The sequence below is a fragment of the Lampris incognitus genome, chromosome 1 (genome assembly GCF_029633865.1).
Source record: "Lampris incognitus isolate fLamInc1 chromosome 1, fLamInc1.hap2, whole genome shotgun sequence".
Taxonomy (NCBI): Eukaryota; Metazoa; Chordata; class Actinopteri; order Lampriformes; family Lampridae; genus Lampris; species Lampris incognitus.
In genome coordinates this window covers 126,895,441-126,919,826 of record NC_079211.1, presented here as the reverse complement: position 1 = coordinate 126,919,826, position 24,386 = coordinate 126,895,441, and the positions used below count along the sequence as shown (strand labels likewise).

General features: G+C 41.0%; 2 protein-coding genes across 3 annotated transcripts in view; both read right to left on the bottom strand.

The window, feature by feature from the left end:
* npdc1b (neural proliferation, differentiation and control, 1b) overlaps positions 1–8,288 on the bottom strand; it is a 111,353-nt gene extending 103,065 nt beyond the window's left edge. Inside the window, exon 1 of the mRNA XM_056276095.1 lies at positions 7,940–8,288. Coding sequence (XP_056132070.1) covers positions 7,940–8,042 — 103 coding nt within the window. The 5' untranslated portion in view covers positions 8,043–8,288. The remainder of the gene's footprint in view (positions 1–7,939) is intronic.
* Positions 8,289–9,226: 938 nt separating this feature from the next.
* LOC130113808 (protein Niban 2-like) overlaps positions 9,227–24,386 on the bottom strand; it is a 53,339-nt gene continuing 38,179 nt past the window's right edge. For both annotated transcript variants that reach the window (XM_056281457.1, XM_056281466.1), the window contains 7 exons: positions 23,103–23,265; positions 21,827–22,014; positions 19,943–20,098; positions 14,630–14,743; positions 14,237–14,344; positions 12,508–12,619; positions 9,227–11,437 (listed from right to left, as the gene is read on the bottom strand). In XM_056281457.1, the coding sequence (XP_056137432.1) occupies positions 10,380–11,437; positions 12,508–12,619; positions 14,237–14,344; positions 14,630–14,743; positions 19,943–20,098; positions 21,827–22,014; positions 23,103–23,265 (1,899 nt within the window). In that variant the 3' untranslated portion in view covers positions 9,227–10,379. The remainder of the gene's footprint in view (positions 11,438–12,507; positions 12,620–14,236; positions 14,345–14,629; positions 14,744–19,942; positions 20,099–21,826; positions 22,015–23,102; positions 23,266–24,386) is intronic.

The following is a 24,386-nucleotide window of genomic DNA, read 5'->3' as shown; positions in this document are numbered from 1 at the left end:
GGTCTAATTTTTGCTCAACATTAAATACATATATGGATACGAATGGAGCCTTCTGTCCATATTCTGCGTTCATTTCATCCGTATTTGGGCACGTTTTCTGAAAACTTATGAATACGGACAAAATCAAGCAGTACTACTGGAAATCATGGGGGCAGTGTAGCCAATAGTTCAAGAGCGACACGATGAAGACATTTAAAAAACGGCGGAACTCTTTGAGGAGCGATTTTGTGAGTTGGTGGGAACTTTTAAACACGTTACATCGCCCAGACAGAGGCACAATAAGGCACAAATACATTATAATGACTTCCTCCACCATCGCCATGTTTGTTGTTTTCAGAAACTTTTGACACCGAACTGCCCTCTAGTGGATGTATTGCTAAATATCCATGCCAACGTCAAGGCCAAATGGATGTAGGCAGTAACGGCTACATCGTTTGAAATAGACGTATTTATCTTTGCACGTAGAGAGCATAAATGAGCCTTAACCGTAAAGACATCTTGACTCCACACCACAATCTTGTGTGTGATGCATCCTGTCCCACATGTGCTACAGAGAGTGCTGAGAGTATTGTAAACAATGGAGTCGGACGCACTCTGTTGGACAAACTATGTGATGACACCATTTCTAAGCATCTTTTTCTGCATTATGTTCTGTGAAAAAGGTTTTCATATCGATACCGATACATCTGGGATAGGCCAATATCGACCGATAAAATCAGCCGACTGATAAAATCGGTCGGGTTCTACTTTCAAATTCTGTAAACATTATTAATGCAAGATATAGATGTTACTCTTAAAATGCATAGATGTGCTCTTTTTCCAAAATAACCTCCAAGTCTGGATTAAACAGAACCGATGAACGACAGACCAGCATGAAAAAAAACCCTCAATGCAAGCAATGATGTGACACCTCACTGAGTTGCACCAGCATTGTTAAGAAATACAGGCAGAAGCTAAACTTTCCCCTTCAGAGTGCACACACCAGCACCTCGGACATGTTGTTTGACATTTGGCCAACTTTTAAGACTGGTGCTACAGTTCTTGGACCATGTGTCCAGTAGATAAATTGTACATTACAGTTTAATTTAACCTTTACAAAACTAGGTAGTCTGCAAAAAAAGTTACACACAAACCACTGCTATTTAAAAAGAGTCTAAGAAAAAAAATCACATAAGAGGTAAGTGTAAAGTCAAAATGTGCCACATAGGTTGTTGAAAGGGAGTAGTCCTGAGGCAAACAACCAGAATCTGGGGTAGACTGAAAAAAATATTGGCTAAACAAAGAACTGACAGCTCCTTGTCAGGTCTGCTCCCTGCAGAGGAGGAATTGAGGTAAAAAAAACCCCAAAATGCTGCGTTATCTTACTAAATACTGCTAATCTGAAAACTATAGCTTGGCAACTGAAATTAGATGAATGAACAACAGTCACTTAACACTATTAAATTGGATTCATTAAAGGGACACACCCTCAACTGAGTGCTGTCTTCTGGTCTTATAGTGGATTCAAATGGGGCCGTGTTCACTGTGTTCAATGAAGAGTCCATTATGAACGACCACTTGCTTTAACATCCAGTTTTGGAAGCTGACATTTTCTGTTAGCTCCAAATTCGCAAATTGTTATACCTACCATCCACCATTTTGTAGTGGATGATAGGTATAATTATACTTTCAATCATATAGAATCTTTTAACATTTTCATTAAATATCTGAGAAAAAATGCTGACATTCCCAACAGTCTTGTCTTTCCCTTTGTCATCATACCTTTGCATTACCCATTTGAAAACAAACCACTAACTGTTAGGTAGCTAAATCTTTAGCCTTCATTGCTACATGACGTAACATTTACCCAGTTGCCTAGCAGTGGCGTTCTCACAAACTTTACTTATTGAATGCCACATATATCATCCCTGCTGAAACCCCCCCCCAAAAAAACCCCCATCAGAAACCATTAGAAGAATCCTGATGGTTTACAATAGAGAGGGGTCGGAAATTACCTAGTAATTTCCTAGTAATAAGGTGGTAATTATCACGTAATTTCTTAAAAAAAAGGTTGAAATTACCTTGTAATTTGGGTTAGGGTTAGCTGTAAAATTACCTGTAAAAACTACCACCTTCTTACTAGGAAATTACAAGGTAATTTCAACCTTATTTCTAAGAAATTACGTGATAATTACTACGTTATTACTAGGAAATTACGGGGTAATTTCAACCTTATTTCTAAGAAATCATGTGACAATTACCACCTTATTACTAGGAAAATTTCCGACCCTCTAAAATAAAGTGTTACCAGAAAACCATCAAAACCATGAGATTTTAATGTGTTTTAGGACACTGATCTAATGGGTTTAAATGGTTTCAGTAAAAACCATTAACCTGATCCTGATGGTTTCCGAAATAACACGTTATGGTGGTTTCCATTAGACACCAATAAAACCATTGAATACCATCAAAATCCATTATAATTCCCAACAGAACCATCAGAAAATGCTTTAATAGTTTTTGATTTGGTTTTCTCAGCAGGGATGTGTTTGACTTTCCATGTCCAAACCATGAACTCACAAGTTTAATTTGAAGGCAACATTAGCCTTACATGGACACTAAGAATGTTACAAAGCGATTATCTTTCATTCACTTTCAGGTCACCAAAAACCTGAATGACTTGCACTTTTCTAAAATGTGTTTTTCACCCTTTATCTACTAATTGGCTCTCAGAGGTTTTTACGGTAGCTTCCTTAATGTAAACAAGGAGATGAACACCATGAAGCTGGTCTCTTTTTTTAAACAGTTTCCCCCCTGAATGTTATTGACTCTATTGCTCAATTTAAGGTTAAAAGATCCAAATGTAAGACGAAACGACCATGGCTCAAAGAACGTAACATAGAGAGAAGGCCAAAGTAAAATGGGGGATGAATAGATGAAAAGCAGTCTGTGACATTTTCATGACTTAAATACTCGAGTGGGTTTCTTTACGTACATCCAAAAACCCTAATAACCTAGGGAAGATGTAATGGACTGTTACTACCCCTTATAGTTAAGTTACACTCTACAGAAAACTGTAGATTTTCTTTTTTTATGGATGTTTTTCTCCCTTTTTCTCCCCAATTGTATCAGGCCAATTACCCCACTCTTCCAAGCCATCCTGGTTGTTTCTCCACCCCCTCTGCCGATCCAGGGAGGGCTGCAGACTACCACATGCTTCCTCTGATACATGTGGAGTCGCCAGCTGATTCTTTTCACCTGACAGTGAGGAGTTTCACCAGGGGGATGCAACGCGTGGGAGGATCACGCTATTCCCCCCAGTTCCCCCTCCCCCTACACAGATGCCTTGATCACCCAGAGGAGGTGCTAGTGAAGCGACCAGGACACATACCCCATCCGGCTTCTCACCCACAGACACGGACAATTGTTTCTGTAGGGATGCCTGACCAAGCCGGAGGTAACACAGGGATTTTAACCAGCGAGCCCCGTGTTGGTAGGCAACGGAATAGACTGCCACGTCACCTGGACATCCCCAAAACTGTAGAGTTTTTAACCTGTTTTTAGCAGATAGATTGAGCATATAAAGCATTGGATCCCTCTGACCTGGATGCATCTGTAAAAAGTGACATTTCTGGAATTTTTAGCTGTTTTAAATAATTTTCCCTCTAATTTCTAGCATCTCTGGCTGCTGACACCTTTCTGTTCAGCAGCTCAAAAACCACACTGGGCTTTGAAAATCTCAAACTTACATTTCCGTCCAAGTTGCCAACACAAGATAATAGCTTTGAGTCAAACATTTGAGAAAATTCAGTCTGTTTTTAGAGCATGGATTTTAACCAATGACTGTTTTAGTTGCAAAATAAGAGGGGAGATCAAGTCTAACCATTTTAAAGTAGGGATACCCATTTATGTTAAAAAGTTTTCTTCATGGACATTCAACTGAATTAGCAAACAATTTATACTGATCAGCCAAAACATTAAAACCACCTGCCTAATTTTGTCTTAGGTCCCCCCTTGTGCTGCCAAAGCAGCTCTGACCCGTCGAGGCATGGATTCCACAAGACCTCTGAAATTGTCCTCTGGTACCTGTCACCAAGACGTTAGGTTAGCAGCAGATCCTTTAAATCCTCTAAGTTGCGAGGTGGGGCCTCCATTGATTAGACTTGTTTTTCCAGAACACCCCACAGAAGCTTGATTGAATGGAGATCTGGGGAATTTGGAGGCCAAGACAACACTTTGCAAATCTTTGTCATGTTCCTCAAACCATTCCTGAACAATTTTTGCAGTGTGGCAGGTGCATTATCCTGCTGAAAGAGGCCACTTCCATCAGGGGATACTGTTTGCTTGAAGGGGTGTACTTGGTCTGCAATGATGTTTATGTAGGTGGTATGTGTCAAATTAACATCCACATGAATGCCAGGGCCTAAGGTTTCCCAGCAGAACATTGCCCAGGGCACCACACTGCCTCCACCAGCTTGTCTTCTTCCTATAGTGCATCCTGGTGCCATCTCTTTCCCAGGTAAATGATGCACACACACCTAGCCATCCACATGATGTAAAAGAAAACGTGATTCATCAGGGCAGGCCACCTTCTTCCATTGCTCCATGGTCCAGTTCTGACGCTCAGTGCCTGTTGTAGGCGCTTTCGTTGGTAGACAGGGGTCATCATGGGCACTCTGACTGGTCTGCAGCTACGCAGCCCCATACGCAGCAAGGTGCAATGCACTGTGTTCTGACAACTGTCTATCATAGCCAGCATTAACTTTTTCAGCAATTAGCTCTTCTGTGGGACTGGATCACACAGGCTACCCTTTATTTCCCACATGCATCGATGAGCCTTCCATCCATCCATTATTCAAACTGCTTGATCAATGAGCCTTAGGTGGCCATGACCCTGTCGCCGGTTCACTGATTGTCCTTCCTTGGACCACTTTTGGTAGATACTGACCACTGCACACCGGGAGTTGAGTTGGCTGACGAATGCTTCAATAGAAACATGCAAATCCAAATATCACTTAAAATGAATAAAATCAATTGGAGTAAACAAAAACATTATATTTATGTGCCTTTTAAAATGTTTATATAAATATCATCATTTCCACATTGGAAAGTAAATAGCTCTGTAGCTCTCTGAAGCCTCTTTACCATTAGGAGACGGAGGATTGTTCAGTGACATTATGTGTCTTCATCTTCTGAATTGTTAAAGTAGATTGATGTGGTGACACAAAGAGAAACATTCATGGAGGGGATTTTTCATGGCTGTCCCTTGGTGTTAGTGCTGCCTTTGCCATTGAAAATCATAAAATGTATATAGGTTTCCTTGAATCTCTCTGAACAGCTCAACTGAAACGTTCAACTCCCAACTCTGATGCAGAACTTTATCATAGTGGAAAACTCCATTAATTCAGCAGCCATTAGACTTACATGTGGAGTTCTTCAGGGTTTGAGTTCAGGTCTACTTACTTTTAACAAAAACCATCCATAAACTCAATATTTCCTTCAGTGTCATGCAAGTGACAGACTCCTGTCTCTAAAACTAAGTGAAACGAATGCACCGATGACCCTCAAGGAATCCAGTGGCAACATAAAATGCAAAATTTCATAAAATGATTTGCAGCTAAATGAAAATAAATCTGAAATAGTCTTGGTACCCAAACATCTTCTGTCCGAAGATGTTTCCTAGTGAGTAAAGTACTTTGTCTGCTAATAATGTCATACAAGCCATCAGAATGTACTATAGTGTACTATAATGTACCCCCATACGTCTTTCTCTCTCTCTCTGTCTCTCTCTCTCTCTGTCTCTCTCAGTCTCTCTCAATTCAATTAAATTCTATTCAATTCAATATTTGCTTTATTGGCACGACATATGTTTTTGTACATATTGCCAAAGCATGTAAGACAACAGCACAACAGCAACAATGATTGTAATAACAGCAAAAACAATTATTATGATATCAAACAACAACAATAGCAATAATAGTTTATGGTTCCGCGGCCTAGCCGGCAAGAACACGTCACCAACAACGCCGAGGTCGTTCTCTCTCTCTCTCTCTCTCTCTCTCTCTCTCTCTCTCTCTCTCTCTCTCTCTCTCTCTCTCTCTCTCTCTCTCTCTCTCTCTCTCTCTCTCTCTCTCTCTCTCTCTCTCTCTCTCTCTCTCTCTCTCTCTCTCTCTATATATATAATCCAGTGAGTCAAGTCAATTCTTTATGAGGCAGTACAAGCCTGTTTCATGCTATAAGCAATCATATATATAGCATTTTTTCAGAAACCGTCTATGGTGTTGATGAGAGTGCTAAACAAATGAGGAGCGGAATATTAAGATAGATGTAGGAAAAAACTTTAATTCATAGCCGTACAGGCTTGTACGGCTATGAATTAAAGTTTTTTTCCCTACTTATATATTATATATATGTATATACACACACACACACACACACATATATAATGTGTGTGTGTGTGTGTGTGTATATATATATATATATATATAAAATGTATATGTTAGTCCTATTCACTGCAATTGAGAACAATCTGATATTTGCTAGAAAAACTTTATCACCATATTATCATTTACCAAAATTTTAAATTTAGTAATATTCTGCAGACAGTAAACGAGTATGGCTTTGAAATTTAGCTTAGAATTAGACTTTTCCCCCAATGCATTGTGTAATACACAATGATTTTCTACCATTTTATAGCTGTCTTTATGCTGTTCGCTCTATTAAATGTTTTCCACATTCGTCTGTCTCCCAAAATAAGTCTGTGACGTCAGGTTATGTGAAACTGATGAAAGAGCCACTTCAGTTCTGACAGGGGGAATGTGTTCCCTGTCATCCATCACCTCACACCTTCGGTTTGACAGGTAAGGCTCTGACATTATGTCATTTGCACTTCTTTTTAGTAAATGAGTTAATGTGCATCTACTTTGTGATACTTAGGCAATTTTAATTTGACTCGTCATTTTATTTTATTATCCTTTCAACATCCTTGCTCTGGTTTAATTTATAATTTTTATTTATTTGTTTATTCTGTTTGTTTTCTTCTTTTATTACTACCTTCATTTTAATCTGTGTGCTTTCACTTGAGGTCAAGTGCATTGCATCCCTTTTAATTGTAGGAAATGTGCTACATAAATAGTTTGATGACTGATACCGATGTGCTTCTCAAACACCAGTTGTCATTGTGACACTAAGGAGGTTTGTGTATTTGTGTTGGTGTATACTGCATGTCCTCTATTCTGCTATGTGTGTTTTTCTTTTGACATTGTCTTTTGTTGTACTTGTGAATTGTACATCACTGTGGGTAAATGCTGGTTGTTCTAAAATGTGCTTTATAAATAAATTGACCCGAATCGACAATTTTTTGGTGTGTCTGTGCTTCTGTCACGTGTCCAGACAATAAGATAGCTAGATAGATATAGACAGACAGACAGATAGATAGATGGATGAACGGATAGACAGATAGATGGATGGATAGACAGACACATACGTACATCACAACTTGTCAGGTTAACCCTTAGTCAGATGTCACTATGTCGGGTAGCTATGTAAGTGTATTTACGTCATGAGACACGATGGGAAACACTCGGCTGCACTTAATACGACAATCTCTTTTTAAACGGTGATTTATCCTCTGCCTGATGCAGACCCCCCCCCAATCAACAGTTTTATTTTTTTTATCGATGTGCCAGACGTGACAGCATTGGGACATACAAGCTGTACACCATCATAAGGAAGGAGAGGAGGGGCTACGAGGCCACCATCAATGAAGAAGCAAAACGTATTCGTTCACCGTACAAAAAACGAAATAAAATAAAAAGGGTTAAAAAAACTTGGAAGAATGACGACGGATATATTCGACAGTGGCATCCCCTCAGAAATAAATGTCGCGCTTTATTTCCCAATTTGGTTGTTATACCTCCTCCAATCAAACATCCCGTTATGCTCAATTAAGCGTCCTTACCTGTCGAACAGGTGCCATCTTCGACGTGGCGTGTTAAGATAAAGAGTACTGGTAGAAGTAGGGCCCACGGTCGCTGTCCGGCCGCTCTTCGTGAAGACAGCATGCTGACGGATGGTTATACTAAACAAGGTGGCGAGTCGGTGCAGCTCATTCCCACATACCCGTGTTTAAGGTCAATTAGTTTAAAAAAAACCCAAAACAAAACAAAACAAAAGACAAAACATAAAACACGGTAGAGAACAGTTGTCACCGTCTGGATATGACGGTAGAGACGATAAAAGACTTTACAAAAAACATCCCCAACAGCCGCTGGAGGACGCGTCTTGATATTTTTGCGCAGGATGCCCGGTCCTCCGTGTGGAAAAGACAGCAGCGTTTAGCAGCGTTGTAGTGAAACGCTACGCTGCTGACGCTGCTGAGCTGTCGGAGAGACGCCGTACGTAAACCGTGACGTAACGACGCTCATAACGACTCGCGCGATGAGTCGAGGACTAACGTGACCACGTTGCACATTAATGTTCTCTCCTGTATTAATCATAAATCATTGCCGAACAAATTACAGCTGTGCCCATTTGCTGACACACACCAATGCCCTCATGTGTACCGTGCAGAAAAAATGCAAATAAGTGCATTATCGTAAGAAGGACGAATTTTGTTGTGATCAAGGCGGATGGCATAATTAAAATGAACCTTTTAGTCATATTAGTCACGACTCTATTCAATCTGCGTATGAACCATCGAGCTGCAGTTGGCCTTCATTGAAAAGTGATGAGCTGGTTGTGAGACTATAAACTGTCAACCTGTTTCATGATTCAGTCAACACAGCTTCTCTTTTGACCATTTGAAATTGTGCTGTAGGTAGGCTATGAACTATCCATCCATCTTTCTATTGTCTATGTATTCTCTCAGTCTCTCTCATATCGCTCTCTCTATACATGTATATATGCATATACACGCGCACACACCTATCCAGTCTCAACAATTTACAAATTCAGGTTAAGGCAAATATTTTTGTTTAGACAGTATTCTGGTAATAAGGCGGTTATTAATAATTTTACGCCATCTACTAATGTTAACAAGTGTGTAGTAAGAGCTTAGAAGTGCCCCATTACTATTTATTCATTGCTATAGAAATAAAATTGACATGACAGCTACTCATTATAAAGTGTTACCATAATGTGTAATGTATATATTGAGACTTTGAAAGATTTAACACACTCCTACTCCTTTACAGAGATTCAGTGAGCCATGTAAAAGGATAACCCACAGCAAGACAAGGGCCACAGACAAAATGTTATATTATTTAATAGATAATGATTTATTATCAACGGTCATTTGCATCTCTCAGAATAAAATAAATCTAAAAGTACACTCATCAATAACAAGAGGGAGTAAAGGGATGTGACGTGCAAAATATAATAAATTAAAACAATAAAGGGGCAACAAAAAAAATCAACTATAGCGCTGACTAAACCATACAAATGTCAAATGACTGTTTGAGAGTTACATCATCCATAAAGTCCAGATGACCATTAGAGCGGTACAAATAAGATCTCAATGCGAAGTCAAAACCAATGGAAAAAGGTGTTATTACAGCCAACACAAGGGTAATTGTCAAAAATTGAGCAAAAGTTCTGTGCATCAAGATATATGACAGATTGTCATTTATAATATTTGAGAAGCAAAGGAAAAAAAAATACATATTCTAATGCAAGATTTTCCCTACACCATCTTAAAATGATTATATACAGTATTGCATCATTTTGAACGATGGTCGTCTTTCAGCCCATTACCATTAATAATATTATCATCGCAGTTGGTTAGAAGTATTGTTCTCCTTGTTCTAATACACATTTAGCTCATGCAGAAATTAATCTAATAATAATTCAAATTGCTGAGTCATATTGCAGGTCAGACAGTAGGAAATACAGTAGTAAAACAAATCAGACTGATCAACTTGGAGCAACTCAGTTAAATTCCCATATCTCACCAAAGGCACCTCAACCGGAAGAGTGTTCTCTTAACTTAACATATTTACATTATACCATAAAGGACACCGTGCGAACTTCTCACCAAACAAATACAAAAAGTGTGGCGTTTATATATGAGAATGAATTGCATAGCTCAAGCTTTCCCATCAGACAGAGTAGGTAGCTAATAAAGCCTTTATTCTGTTGGAGGAGTGTTGCCAAGTACAAATATAAAAAGGCATCTGAGCCCTGCTCAGTGAAATATTGGTCATTAGTGTAGACTAGATTATGCGTACAATTTTCCAGAAGACATGCTACATTACTATTATGGACAAAACTGGTATGGAAGCTGATGCTTTATGAATAAAATGGCCGATTATGAAAATAAAATGAAATTCCATTCTGTCTCTGGGGAAAAAAAAGAAGTTGTAATGCAGTTTAGGTTACGAAAGGGTAGATAATTTTGTTCACTAGTTGTTGCTTGTGGAGTCTTCCTCACCAGTTTCAGAGTCACTGGGTTTTGATATTGTTTCCACCTGTGGCGGTCCCTCTCCAACCGGCAGAGCCCCAGTGCTCTCCGGTGTGATTTTCTCCTCTGCCATTGCCTTGCTGATGGGGGATTGAAACTCACTGTCATCTTGTGGAGGTGGTGGAAAGTCTGCTGTGGTTGGCTCCGCCTCTGAACCAAAGTCCTGGCTGCTTTCTGGAGTAAATGTGGAGCCCTGTTCCATGTCTTTGGGTCCGGTTGAGAGTGCCTCCATGTTCTCAGAGGGTGGTGGCAGCGGCGGCAAAGATACCTGCTCTAAAGTTGACGTCACTTCCTGGTTTGTGTTCATGAGCTGCTCCTGACCAGTTCCTTCCTCCTGACCAGTTCCCCCCTCCTGACCAGTTCCCTCCTCCTGACCAGTTCCCTCCTCAGTATCCGGCTGGCCATCCTCTTCTTGCATGGCAGCATCTACTTCCTGAATGGTGTTTTGTGTGATTGGGGTAGCTTCTGGGTCCCGTGGTGGGCTTACTTTGACAGATTCTAGTTCCTGGTCAACATCAACAGCAAGGCCCTGTGTAATTTGCTCCTCTGATGTAAATGCGCCCCCTTCCTTTAGGACCGAACCATTTGTGAGGGCTGGAGGGTTCTCTGAGACTTTGGGACTAGTTTCAAATTGGCTCTGCCCGGGCTTGCTGGATTTGCTGTTGGCTCCAGCATCCTTGTCTTCCTCACCCTCCCCTTCCTCCTCTGGGATGTCATCGACCCCTGGCACCTCCACGCAAGACTCACCGGGCAGAACTGGCGAGCCTTCCACCTGGATCATGGACACAACCTGCTTCATCCTCCGCCTCTTCTGCGACTCCTCGCTCTCTGCCTCCGCGACCTCTCCAGCGCTGTCTGCATCCTCCTGGGCTCCATACTCGCCAGCCCAGTCGATGGAAGGGTTCTCCCCGAGGAGGAGCAGGTTGGGGTCACTGTTGGTGAGGACGATGCTGTCCCTGTACAGGTTGTGCCTTCTCTGGACAGCTGCCTCCTTCACAGCTTGAATGAGACAAAAATACGTTTAAGTTGAAACAAACATGAAACAGGAATGAATAAAAATCATCAGTTGACCCCCTTCCCACCCTGGCCATCACGTTTCAACCCCTCCCATTCGAAAAGCGTTAAAGGACCATTACACAATAACTAGCATTCATAAGAACAGTCTCTTCCCGAGCTTTCATACTGATTAAAAACAGCAACGCCATGTATCACAGACAGCACACAGTTGACAACAAGCACCGCCATCAACTCCACCTCAAAATCTAAGAGTATGTCAACATTGGCACAGATAAATTCACAAACACCTTTTCTTTTTTCTTCTAGCATTTTGGCTTTCCATCCACACTTAGCCAGCATTGATGACCATGGTAAAATTATGCTTTTCAACAACGCTCTCCAAAGTGGATGAATTTGAAAATGGCAGTTTAGTATTGTAGTGTGGATGGCGAAAACTGAACTTTTTTTGAAAACATTGACATATTATTGTCATGCGATCTCAGGTCAGCTCAAGTTGTGTGTGTGCAACCAATAGAAGAAACTTCAGCGTTTTTTGTTTTTTTTCTACTGTTTTGGCATATCAATGTGGACACTGAACTTTCCTAAAAACAATCAGAAGGAAAACTCTACCCATTTGCATCATGAAACCAGCATTTTCAAATTCCTCTGAGTAAATATGGATGTAATCTAAATCAGATTAGGACAGTGCAATGATAAATTTCTTTCCCCTCTTTTACACTTGAAAATTACAATTAACAACTTACAATACAATCTGCAATTTTTAGCCATATTTATTCACCCTATCCTATTTTTTATCTGTAGCCTGCTACCTTTTTATTTTGTGTATCCTTGCTGTGTGTTAATTTCAATGGAGCAATATGCCAAGCCAAATTCCTTCCATGTCTGAATGTACTTTAGCGAATAAAGAATTCTGACTAAACATGACCACCAGAGACAGAGCAGTTCAGAAAAAATGTCCAGCTCAAAAGGTGATGTAAGAATATCACATACACACACATACAAATATTTTCTTCCACATGCGCATGACAAAACCAAGACAATGTGAGACTGACCCATCATGATGTCCTTCATGATGGACTGTAGTACCACCTCCTCGAAGATGTTGATGACCAGGATGAATCGGGAGAAGTCCTCAAAGATCAGCTCCTGGAAGCGAGGCAGCTCCTGGCATTCAGCAAATGAAACAGAGGAGTCAGAGGAGAGGAGAAACAAGAGGATGGATGTGCTGGTTTGGCAGCATATCCAGGTATGCACTGTATACTCACAATGGGCCTCATTTATCATGCAAGACACAAACACTTTGTAAATCAGTCACACAGATGTTTACACAAGAGATGCAATATTTGTGAGAGTTTTCCGATTTCAGATATATTCAGGAATATACTCTCATTTCATAGGAGCTGCTGATCTCACGGAAACTGTACATAGATGGAAAACATCTTGATATGTTAGCATTATCCACCTGCTTTTGGACTTGAATGGAGGCTCAGACTATTGCTCAATCACTGTTCATAAATTATTCCAATTTACATCAGAAATAAAAAAAGTCAGGAATGTCAGAGTAGACTACAAGGGTCAAATACTTAAACACGTACCTACATTGGTGGAAGTTTATGCGCAGCCCATCACATATCATACAAAAACCCAAATACTGGTAATTGACTACAGACGTTTTCCAAAGGGAGATAAGTGAGTATTTCACAGCTGTCTGTAAATTACAAATTCCCTAATCTGCTAAATGACGTCAACAAGCTTCTCCCTAGGTATATCAGATTAGTTTATGATGTGCACATATATACTGCAACAAAGAAACCCTTCCCACCACCACCACACACACAAACACACACACACACACACACACACACACACACACACACACACACACACACACACACACACACACACACACACACACACACACACACACACACACCTTAGCCGGTTGACTCAACACTACTGGTGCCATAGAACCATATATTGAATTCATATGTTACATGTATTAAGGCTTTGTCAAAGGTCGATTCTGCTTATCTGAATAGAAAGAGAACGACGCTATCAACATACAGCTGATATGTGCCACACCCTTTATGTGGAAGGAGACGTTATTTCTGGATAGGTGATAGGTCAGTGGAGCTTTTCTATCGACACCTCCTTTCTCTTATGAGGGATTTTTATGGGTGTCAGTTAATGCCATTCATTTCTGCCACACTTTTAACTCATCAGTGAGTGGCATTTTTCTGCATGCTCATGTGAATATGAACCAAATATCTGTCTTAGATATCAATAACAGTCTAGAAATAATAGGGGTCTCTCTCTCTCTCTCTCTCTCTCTCTCTCTCTCTCTCTCTCTCTCTCTCTCTCTCTCTCTCTCTCTCTCTCTCTCTCTCTCTCTCTCTCTCTCTCTCTCTCTCTCTCTCTCTCTCTCTCTCTCTCTCTCTCTCTCTCTCTCTCATATATATAAAGGCAAAAATGCAAAAAAAAATAAAAAAATAAAAAAATAACAGGGTCCCTATACATTTGCAATAATCAAATTCCGCTTTGGTCATATTACATATAATTCTGATGGCTAGTATTCCCCTGTGTACGTTTGAATATTGGGCTCCGTTTTTTGGTTGACCAACGAATATGAAAGTCCAAGGAAGCAATCCAATTGACTTGACTCATTAGCAATTTCCAGACCTTTTGGCGCAAAGCACTTTGAATGAATATCAAATTTTTTTTAATTTACTTTTAATAACTGGGATGTGAATAGGAGTGCGGGTGGTGCGTACTGGGACTTACCGAGGCACAGGAGGGGGTGAGCTGCTTCAACATGTAAGGAATAAAGATCTGAAGGAGCGCTTCGCGAAAGAACCGCTTCCTCACTGTGCTGCTGTCATAGTCAAATTTCTATGGGCAACAAAACACAAAAGGAAATTGTGAAAAATGAAGGGCCAATCATTGCTAATTTGTTTTTCAATACCACAAAGCTAGCATGTACAATGCTGACAATAATCCCCAATATAGAAATGAAAATTAACACAACTGGCTAATGGGAGAATGGAGAGGTGTAGAGTTGCTACTTGCCTTTTACCAACAAGAAATTGGTGATGGTTATAGATGTGTTTCTGACATGTCAAGATAAAAAAAAAAAAGAAAGATCTGACACACGGTAGTTGTAAGGTTTGCGTTTACCTTGATGACTCGATCCTGGCAGCGTTGAATGGCCTTACACAGCTCATCAGGGCCCTGGGAGTCCAAACTCTGATGAAGGATCTGCTCAAAGGTATACACTGCATTGTCCATTTGCTGTGTGTGTGCACGCACGCACACAATCACGCACACAATCACGCACACACACACACACACACACACACACACACACACACACACACACAAGATGTGGCTTTTAAGTACTTAGGCTGCACTGCATGGTCACTGCCCATAACAATGGTCAGTGTGGGTTTGTAAGGTTGAATAGTAGCTTATGAGATTACATCTTCAAACAAATCAAAAAAATCCCTGCAATCTAAAAATGTAAATGACTGCATAAACTTGATATGATAACACAGCTTCAGTTACTCTTTAGCTTATCTGGAATCATCATCATCAGTTCCATAACCTATGGAGGTCGTAGGAGCACAGCTGATGTCTCAACAAGTCTCTTCCACCGTTCCCTATTCATCGCTGCTCTCCCCGCCTTCACTACGCTCATCTGTAGCCATTCTCCGATGTCGTTTACCCAGGTTTTTCTCAGTCTCTCTCTCTTCCTAGTCCCTTCTACCAGGCCTCACAGGATGTCCTTTGCAAGTGTCCTTTCCCTTCGGCAAACGTGCCCAAACCAGTTTAATTTCCTTTTTTTTTTATACCATTGTCAGTAAACTATCATGGTGACCAATAGCTTCCTTAACTCTGTTCAGCACTTCAATGTTGGTGACGTGCGCTGTGTGTGGGATTTGCAGCATTCTTCTATATGCTCTAAGTTAAAAGGCTTGTATTTTTTTCTCCATAGTTTTTGTCAGGGTCCAGGATTCTGCACCTTATAGAAGAATTGTTATTATGATGGTGTGGAGCAGTTGCATTTTTGACTTCATTCCAAGGTTTTTATTTTTCCAGATTGTGTTGAGCTTGGTCATTGTGCTTGTTGCGATGGTGATTTTGCTCCTAATCTCTTTTTCTGATCTTCCGTCTTCATTAATCACAGATCTGAGATATTTGAAAGACGTGACTTCCTCAAGTTTTTCACTGCCAACAATGATTTCTGTGTTCTGCTCTTCAATCTCTTCAGTGTCCCTCCTCGGGTGATCTTTTGTTGTCATGATTTTACTTTTTTGAGTACTGCTCAATGTCCTTAGCCGCCTTGACCAGTCTTCTGGTTATTCCAGCTAGTTCTTCCCTGTTGCTGGCGATTAGATCTATATCATCTGCAAAGCGAAGGTTGGTGATTTTTCTTCCTCCGATTGTGAGAGTTGGTTCAAAACCCTCCATAGCACTGGTGACGATCTCTTCAAGGAATACATTGAAAAGGCATGGTGATGGTAAACAACCTCGTCTCACTCCTACTTTTGTAGTGAACCAGTCGCTGAGTGTGCTGTCCACCAGCACTGCACTTTTCGAATCTTTATAAAGAGCTTCGATAACTTGGACAAGGTGTTCATTGATGTTATGTTTTCTCATGATTTTCCATAGAGCCTGTTGCCACACTCTGTCGAAGCCTTTCTTAAAATCAATAAAGCTGTGGTGGACTTCTCATTGATGTTCTACACATTTCTCACAAAGAACCCTCAAATTTAAGATTTTCTCAGTTGTGCTTCTTCCAGACCTGAAACCAGCTTGTTCTTCAGCAAGAATCTGCTCAACCTGTGGTGTGATTCTCCTGAGAATGATCCTGAGCATTACCTTGCTGGCATGGCTGATTACACTAATGGTTTTGTAGTTGCTGCATCATTTCAGGTTTCCTTTCTTTGGAAGCGGAATCAGTACCGAGATAGCCCACCGCATAGGCCATTTCGTCAGGCGATAAATTGTATTGCAGATGCTAAGTAAGATGTCTATAACTTCGTCGCTGCCATTTTTGATTAGTTCTGCTGGTATATTGTCTACTCCTTGTGCTTTGTCGTTTTTCATTTGTTTGATGGCTTCTTCAACTTCACATCTTAAGATGTGATCTTCGTCTTCTGCGCCTTTGTTCTCATCATCTATCAGTTGGTTGTATACTTCCTGATTTTCCTTGAGGTCATAATTGTAAAGCTCACTGCAGTATTCCGCTCCCCTCTTTGCAATCACCTTTTTGTCTGAGATCAGTTCGCTATTTGCATCGTTAATAGCATATGTCTTTACGTTTTGCTCTGTAGTTAATTTCTTCACTGTTTAGAAAGCCATTTCAGGAATCAGGAACACTTTATCATTTCACTTCATGCACTTGCATACATGAAATGAAATGAAATGCAGTTTCCCCCAGCCCACAGCAGTACAACACAAAGACAAAAACACATCTAAAAACTACAAGAACACACATACCCAAACTAACATACAAAAAAAAAAAAAAAAATCACTGTCCAAGGGAACAAATGCCAGCCAGGATGACTGTTGGAACCACCGGTCTGCATGGGTTAGCAGTTTGCTTAGCCTGCCCCGCTTCAGCGTCCTGTCAGATCGACCTCAGTGTTTCCTCCTCAGGCACAGCTCCAGGCAGGGGCTGTGGTCCCCAGGCCCACTGGACAAAGCAGACCAAGCTCTCCCAGCCGATCCAGTGCCAGCTCACCCAGCCAGACACCCTTGACACACCTCCACACACTCCTCACAACGACATCAAAAACACCAGTCAACACCAGTTGAGGCAGCTGCCAGACCGCCCTCGGTGTTATCGGAAGTGCCGGTCTGCGTGGGCTAGCAGTTAGCTTAGCCTACCCCGTTCTCTCAGCCGATCCAGTGCCAGCTCTCCCAGCCATCAAACGAAGACAAAACTTAAGACACAGACATAGACAAAGACATTGCATGGACAGTACTGAGTGAGGCCGCTACAAATTAGAATTTGTGCCGCCATCTTCCGACACCGGCACTGGGTGAGGCCGCTGCAAACGCGAATTCGCACAGCCATCTTCTTTTAGTGTTGTTGTGCCTCAGGTTGTTATCAGTACTTCGACATTCTTGTTCAATCCATTCCTCCTCATCTTTCTTCATCGCAGCTTGCACTTCTCTTGTTACATTTTCTGTATTCCTCCTTGCATTCTTCAGAGCCTTGGCTTCGCGTCTTCTGTCGCATAGCTTCAATGTTCTATCTTGAATCCATTGATGTGGAATCTGGAATCATAGACTATACATAATTCTTGATTTTGCTGAACTATAGCTGCACATATTTGGGTTACTATTTGTATGTGTTACATGTCGATATATTAGTTGATTTATTATTAGTGTATTTAGCATCCTATTTAGTGTCAGTATATTTATTTTACAGGGTGAAAAACAGTTAATCGGAGTAGGTTAAGTGAATTTTATTTGTATAGCCCAATATCACAAGTTTGCCTCAAGGGGCTTTACAGAAACACAACATTCTATCCTTAGACCCTTGCATCAGATAAGGAACAACTACTTAAAAAAAACCTCTTTAACAGGGAGAGAAAATAGGAAGAAATCTCAGGGAGAGCAACAGAGGAGAGGTGCCAGACTAAGTAATCAGATGAAGCTCTTCACCTACAACTTTATTTGGAGTGTGGCATGATGGAATCAGACTTTCTGACAGAAAAACTGAGCCTTGTCAAAACCTCTCGACATGTATAAAAAAAAAAATCAAACAAATGGACACAATGTGTAAGCTTCTAACCAGTCAAAGCTTTGTATGCAGTGTAAAAGTATTGTTTTAAGTCAAGTTTACTCAAATTTATATTTCAAAATGAGCATAAGTAGTGAAATAAGTTCAAATGACAATGTATTGAATTCCATCAAACAGTCTTTGCACACCTAATTTTTGATATTACAGTGTGTGGGATGTCTTATAATCACATGATAATAATTTGAAATAAGAAAAAAAAACGTCACTTTTAAAATACTGTCCCTTGTTTCTTGAAAGTTCTCAAAACACAGTGGCATTTTCTTAAGATTAGTTCAAACAGAGTCTCAAATAGTTCATATTTCTGTATGAACTTTGAATGAACTTGGATTTTCATTCTTTGGACTCTCCAAAAATTGTCTGGCCCTCCCATCGGCCCCTGGCTCCAAGGCACACTGGGCCATGCAATTCCTCCACTGCAGGAGGAAACTGATTAATGTTCGACAATGGGATCTTTCCCCTGCAAGTTTAAGAAATCGAAGAAGAAAAAAAAAGCAGTTGCTGCACAAGTCTGAGAGCTCGAGTAAAATCAGCTTGTAAACTGTTTAACCTTAATTTTCACTTTTTTTAAACTGTTGCCATTTCCCAATACACATGTAACAGCAAATTTTATGCTGCTGTTAACACTATGTTGGTTTATATGTTGTGACATTTGTTGTTGTTGAGAATAGTTTATGGCCAAACACTTGGACATCTATGAACAACCAAAACACCTGTGCATTCAGGTTAGAAATTAAAATGTGTAGAAATGAGTATAGAGCTTTGAAATATATGGAGTTTTAATTATAATGAATATGAAGGAGGCCAGCTGTAATGTATTTCTCAGACATTCAAAACCCCCATCAGAGTTGACAATTGCAATTCTACATAAAAGAGTGTGTGTGTGTGTATTTAATAACAATGGAATGGAACTGCCAGGTTCTTAACTTCAGTCAAAACAGTGCAGACACTTTTTGGCACAGTGGTTTTAAATCTAAATGCAGTGCAGTGCATGCCAACGGGAGACAATACACACTCATATATTTCTGACAAAGGAGATAAGGGCTGGTTTGCTGAGTGAAGACACTCTGTTTCAGCCCTCTAGTTCATACAATGATGCACATCATAACATCTGGGCACAAAATTTTGATGATTGACCACCAAACAAATCCCAGACAACAGCTGAGGGTTGTATGCCTTACTCAAGGAGGAGTGGCGTGCAATAGCAAGTCAGATCTGAAGAGACTTTTTTATTTAGAGTTAGGTAAAACTAGACTTCTTGCAGAATCCCAGGGTAAAGCAAAATATGTGCACAGTGGTGGATGAAAAATATGCATACAGCCGTGGATGAACTATCTGGTATAATTATCATTGCAGTTTTGCAGAGCAAAACAGTGGGTTTGCATGGGTTTCCTCTGGGTGCTCCAGTTTCCTCCCACAGTCCAAAGACATGTAGGTCAGGGGAATCGGCCATACTAAATTGTCCTTAGGTGTGAATGTGTGTGCGTATGTCGGCCCTGTGATGGCCTGGTGGCCTGTCAAGGGTGTCTCCCCACCCGCTGCCCAATGACTGCTGGGACAGGCTGCAGCATCCCCTCGACCCTGAGCAGGATAAGCGGTTTGGATAATGGATGGATGTTTTGCTCTGACCAGAAAAGAGAGTGATTTTATTGCATAACCAGGTATTGTTGGAGGCTCACCTCTCTCATGAGGATCTGAGCCCTCTGGACAAACACTGAGGGACTGGAGACGTCAAATCTCTCCTGTAGCCCTTCCAGACTGAGCTGCTCCACCTTCTCATAGCAGCTCTGCATCTTTACCGGGTGGAACGCCAACATGGAGATCTTCTCCATGTGCTGGGGAAAGGGAGGGAGGGAAGTACAGAAATGCAATATTGGTACGTTTATTTGTAAAATTAATCTACAGTAGAGTCAGAGTCAGGCTTTATTGGCCAAGTATGCTTTTACACATGAGCAATTTTCCTTCTGTTAGAACTCACAATGTACTTTACATACAAACACACACATACATATATATTAACATACAAGCATGTGTGCCAACGCCAGTGATATGTAGCAGTGCAGGATGAGGTTGAACATAAATAAATGATATATAAATGATTATGGGTGGAAATTATGTACAAATAGAATAGAACTTTATTGTCCAACCAAGGCTGGAAATTTTTCCTTTGTCTCATCTCAAGCACACAACACATTTAAAAACCTCACTAAAATCATGCGCACATTAAACATGCATTAGAGACAAGGGATCTCTCATAGATTCATAATTGAAACAGTTAAATCTGCAAATGGAGCCCACCAAACACACATGACTCAAATGACAGACACACCACCTGAAGCTCAATCTGGACAAGACAGAGCTGATGTTCCTCTCGAGGAAAGGTTGCCCACACTGAGACCTGCCATCACCATTGACAACACTGGTGACGCCAACTCGGACTGTGAGAAATCTGGGTGTGATCCTGGACGACCAACTGTCGTTTGCTGCAAACATTGCATCGGTTGCTCGCTCCTGCAGATTTCTCCTCTATAACATCAGGAGGATTCGCCCATTCCTCACTGACGAGACGGCACAGGTGCTCATCCATGCTCTGGTCATCTCCCGGCTGGACTATGACAACTCCCTCCTTGCTGGCGCCCCGGCCATCAGACCTCTGGAGCTTGTTCAGAAAGCTGCAGCTCGTCTGGTGTTCAACCACCCTAAGTTCTCCCACACAACTCCCCTTCTCATGTCCCTACACTGGCTCCCAGTAGCTGCTCGCATCCAGTTTAAGACTCCGGTGCTAGCCTACAGGGCAGTGAAAGGAACAGCTCCTTCCTATCTCCAGGCCATGGTCAAGCCCTACACCCCTGCCCGACCACTTCGCTCTGCTGCCTCGGGACACCTGGTTGCCCCGTCGCTCAGTGGCCCCTGCAGCCAATCGACCCGGTCACGGCTTTCTGTCCTGACCCCACAGTGGTGGAATGAACTCCCCACTGATGTCAGGACAGCGGAGTTGCTGCCCATCTTTCAGTGCAGGTTGAAAACTCACCTCTTTAAGAACTACTACCCTGTTACTTGCTCTTAGCACTTATAGTATTCACTCATTAAAAAAAAAAACTCTTTCTTGCACTTTTACTTTAGCACTGGTTTTGCTCTTAGATGCTTGTTTAGATGCACTTATGACCTCTGATGACTAGTAGGTCTCCTGATTTCCTACATAAAATGCACTTATTGTAAGTCACTTTGGATAAAAGTCTCGGCTAAATGGCTGTAATGTAATGTAATTTAGCAACTCTGACTATGAAGTTAAAAACACATAAAACATGAAATGACATGTTACAACTCAAAAAAGAAAACTGACGAGAAAGGTGAAGGAAAGAGACACAGAGAGCAGAGCAGCATTCCCTGAATTGAATGCACATTTTTACGTACATTTTCTGAATACAAACACTTTTGAGGATTTAGTTTTTCTCACACCACAAAGGTCTTTTGATGATAGCCAGCTGTATCTGCAATCTCAACACAACTGCTCACTGGTGTGTGTCTCATCCACCCCCACTCATCTCTCCACATGTCCTCACCTCTGCTACCGTCTCTCTGGTGCCACTGTTGAGCGTGTTCCTGCTCATATCCACCAGCTCGCCGAAGAAGACATCACGGACCTCCGAGAAGCCCCGGCTGGTGGGCTCCATCAGCGCTTCCAAGATGGAGGCGATGTAAGGCTGAATGCTCACCTTCAGCAGCTTCTCTGCTTTGGGCAGCACCACCGCTGGACAGGACGACGTCAGAGAAGATTCAAGTTAGTATCAGAGACCCAAAACATTTCAGTCTTTATCCGAGTATGTGTTAGATGTAAGATGTGATTCCTGATAAATACGATTTGAGCAGCGGCAAATCAGGTGTGATCATATTAGTAGAGGACGTGCTTGTCATCAATCCCCTCTTTCAAGTATCAACAATCGGAAACATTTCCCAGTGACTATCGATATAGCTAGTCTACTTTTTTATTTACCAATATATGTGAATAAAAAAAAAGTAAATCAGCTTATAAACTTGTTAGAATCTATGATGATGACAATCATCATCATCACAACGCTCATAATCCTAATAAAAAAACTTAAGTCAGGTGACATTTTGCCCCACAAGTCAAGTATTCAGTTTATTTTGTCTTAATGTCTACAAAATAAGATTTTAAGGCAAACCCAATGATTTAAGGGTGGTGTGCAGGGTGCTGGCTGAGGATTTTATATTTTTGTGGACACAGCATTTATACATTTTGAGTGAGAGATGGTTTTCCCTGCTTTTAACGGTTCTGGTCACATGCCTGAACACTGTCAGAGATTCTTTAAAGATGGCAGTTGTGACAGATCTGCAAATGAGATGCGATTGTATATAATCAGCAGATGGAATGCTGTCAGTCTGCATCGATTCTGTTCTGCCAGACAGCCACCACCTTCCTGGATGCAACCAAAGGCTATCAAACTGCTAGCAAAACAGAATAAATTGGTTGAAAGAATGCAGAGTATTTAAGAAAGGCGTGTCGGCTGGTTTGAATAATGGTTTCACAACATGCCTGTGGCATAAATCAAATTATCGGGATTGTCTTTGGAACTGAATTCAATCCTTTGATTTAGCATGCAATTCCTGATACTTGCATGCAAACACCCTCTGAACAAGGGCACACACAGGTGGCCAATGATGCAATAGCCCTTATATCATTTATAGACCATATGGATGGTTAAAAACTATTTTGTGAATGAAAGACAGTATGAGCACAAGAAAAAAAAACAAAAACAAAAAAACATACCAACTACATGCATGTGAGAAGACTTAAGAACTCAACCTGCACAAACTGACCTCGTATCTTGTGGGTGACGTGCTCCTTGGAGGTGATGATCTGATCCATGTCTGTGCGTATGGAGGCTTCCAGCAGGGGACGCCCTGCCTCACATTTCTGCACCACTGCCTCGTACTGGGTTTGGCACTGGTGCTGCACCAGGCTGTACACTGCATCACTGATCTGCTCAACACAAAGCAAAGCAGTGGAAACAGGTTTAGGGCAGGACAGCATGTGCTCGTGGTCACAGAGAATGTGTGAATTAACACTGTACCAGATTTTTCTCACTGCAACAACTTTATCAGGGTTCATACAGTCATGGAACGTTATAATTTGGAAAAGTCATGGAACTCTGACTAAACCTGCATCATTTCTGTTAAAGATTGATCAGTGATTAAAAAAAGAAAGTAACAGCAGGTGGAAAGGTTGTGGTGGGCTTTTAATATTTCCGTGTTGTGTGTGTGTGTGTGTGTGTGTGTGTGTGTGTGTGTGTGTGTGCATACAACAGTTTGTCTCTGTATGCTAACATGTGCCACCACTGGCTAGTTCACATCAGTTAGCCATCTTTTTGATAGCATGTTGGGCAAGTGCGTTTCAATAGTCAGCGGCATCAAATGGAAGAATCCAAAATACCACTTGCAAAAGTTTTTGAGAAGAGTCCTCATTTACAGTTTTAGAAATAAAGACCAACTTTCACATTTTATAGTGTTAAAATGCACCTTTTCTATGGCAGCTCTAAAAAAAATTGCTTATTTTAGTCACAGATTAACAAACAAATATACAGCAACAGCAGCATATCCATCAGTTACTGTAATACTTACATCACTGCTGTCTAACAGTCTAATTTCATCAGTTCAACAAATAATAAATCTTGATGTTCGAATTTATGTTTCGATTACCTCTCACCACCAGAAGATGTCGACAACATGCAAACAAACGGATTATAGCTAAAAGTCATGGAGAAGTCATGGACTAATCATTAAAACCATTGATGAAAAAGTACACTACCGTTCAAAAGTTTGGGATCACCCAAACAATTTTGTGTTTTCCATGAAAAGTCACACTTATTCACCACCATATGTTGTGAAATGAATAGAAAATAGAGTCAAGACATTGACAAGGTTAGAAATAATGATTTGTATTTGAAATAAGATTTTTTTTACATCAAACTTTGCTTTCGTCAAAGAATCCTCCATTTGCAGCAATTACAGCATTGCAGACCTTTGGCATTCTAGCTGTTAATTTGTTGAGGTAATCTGGAGAAATTGCACCCCATGCTTCCAGAAGCAGCTCCCACAAGTTGG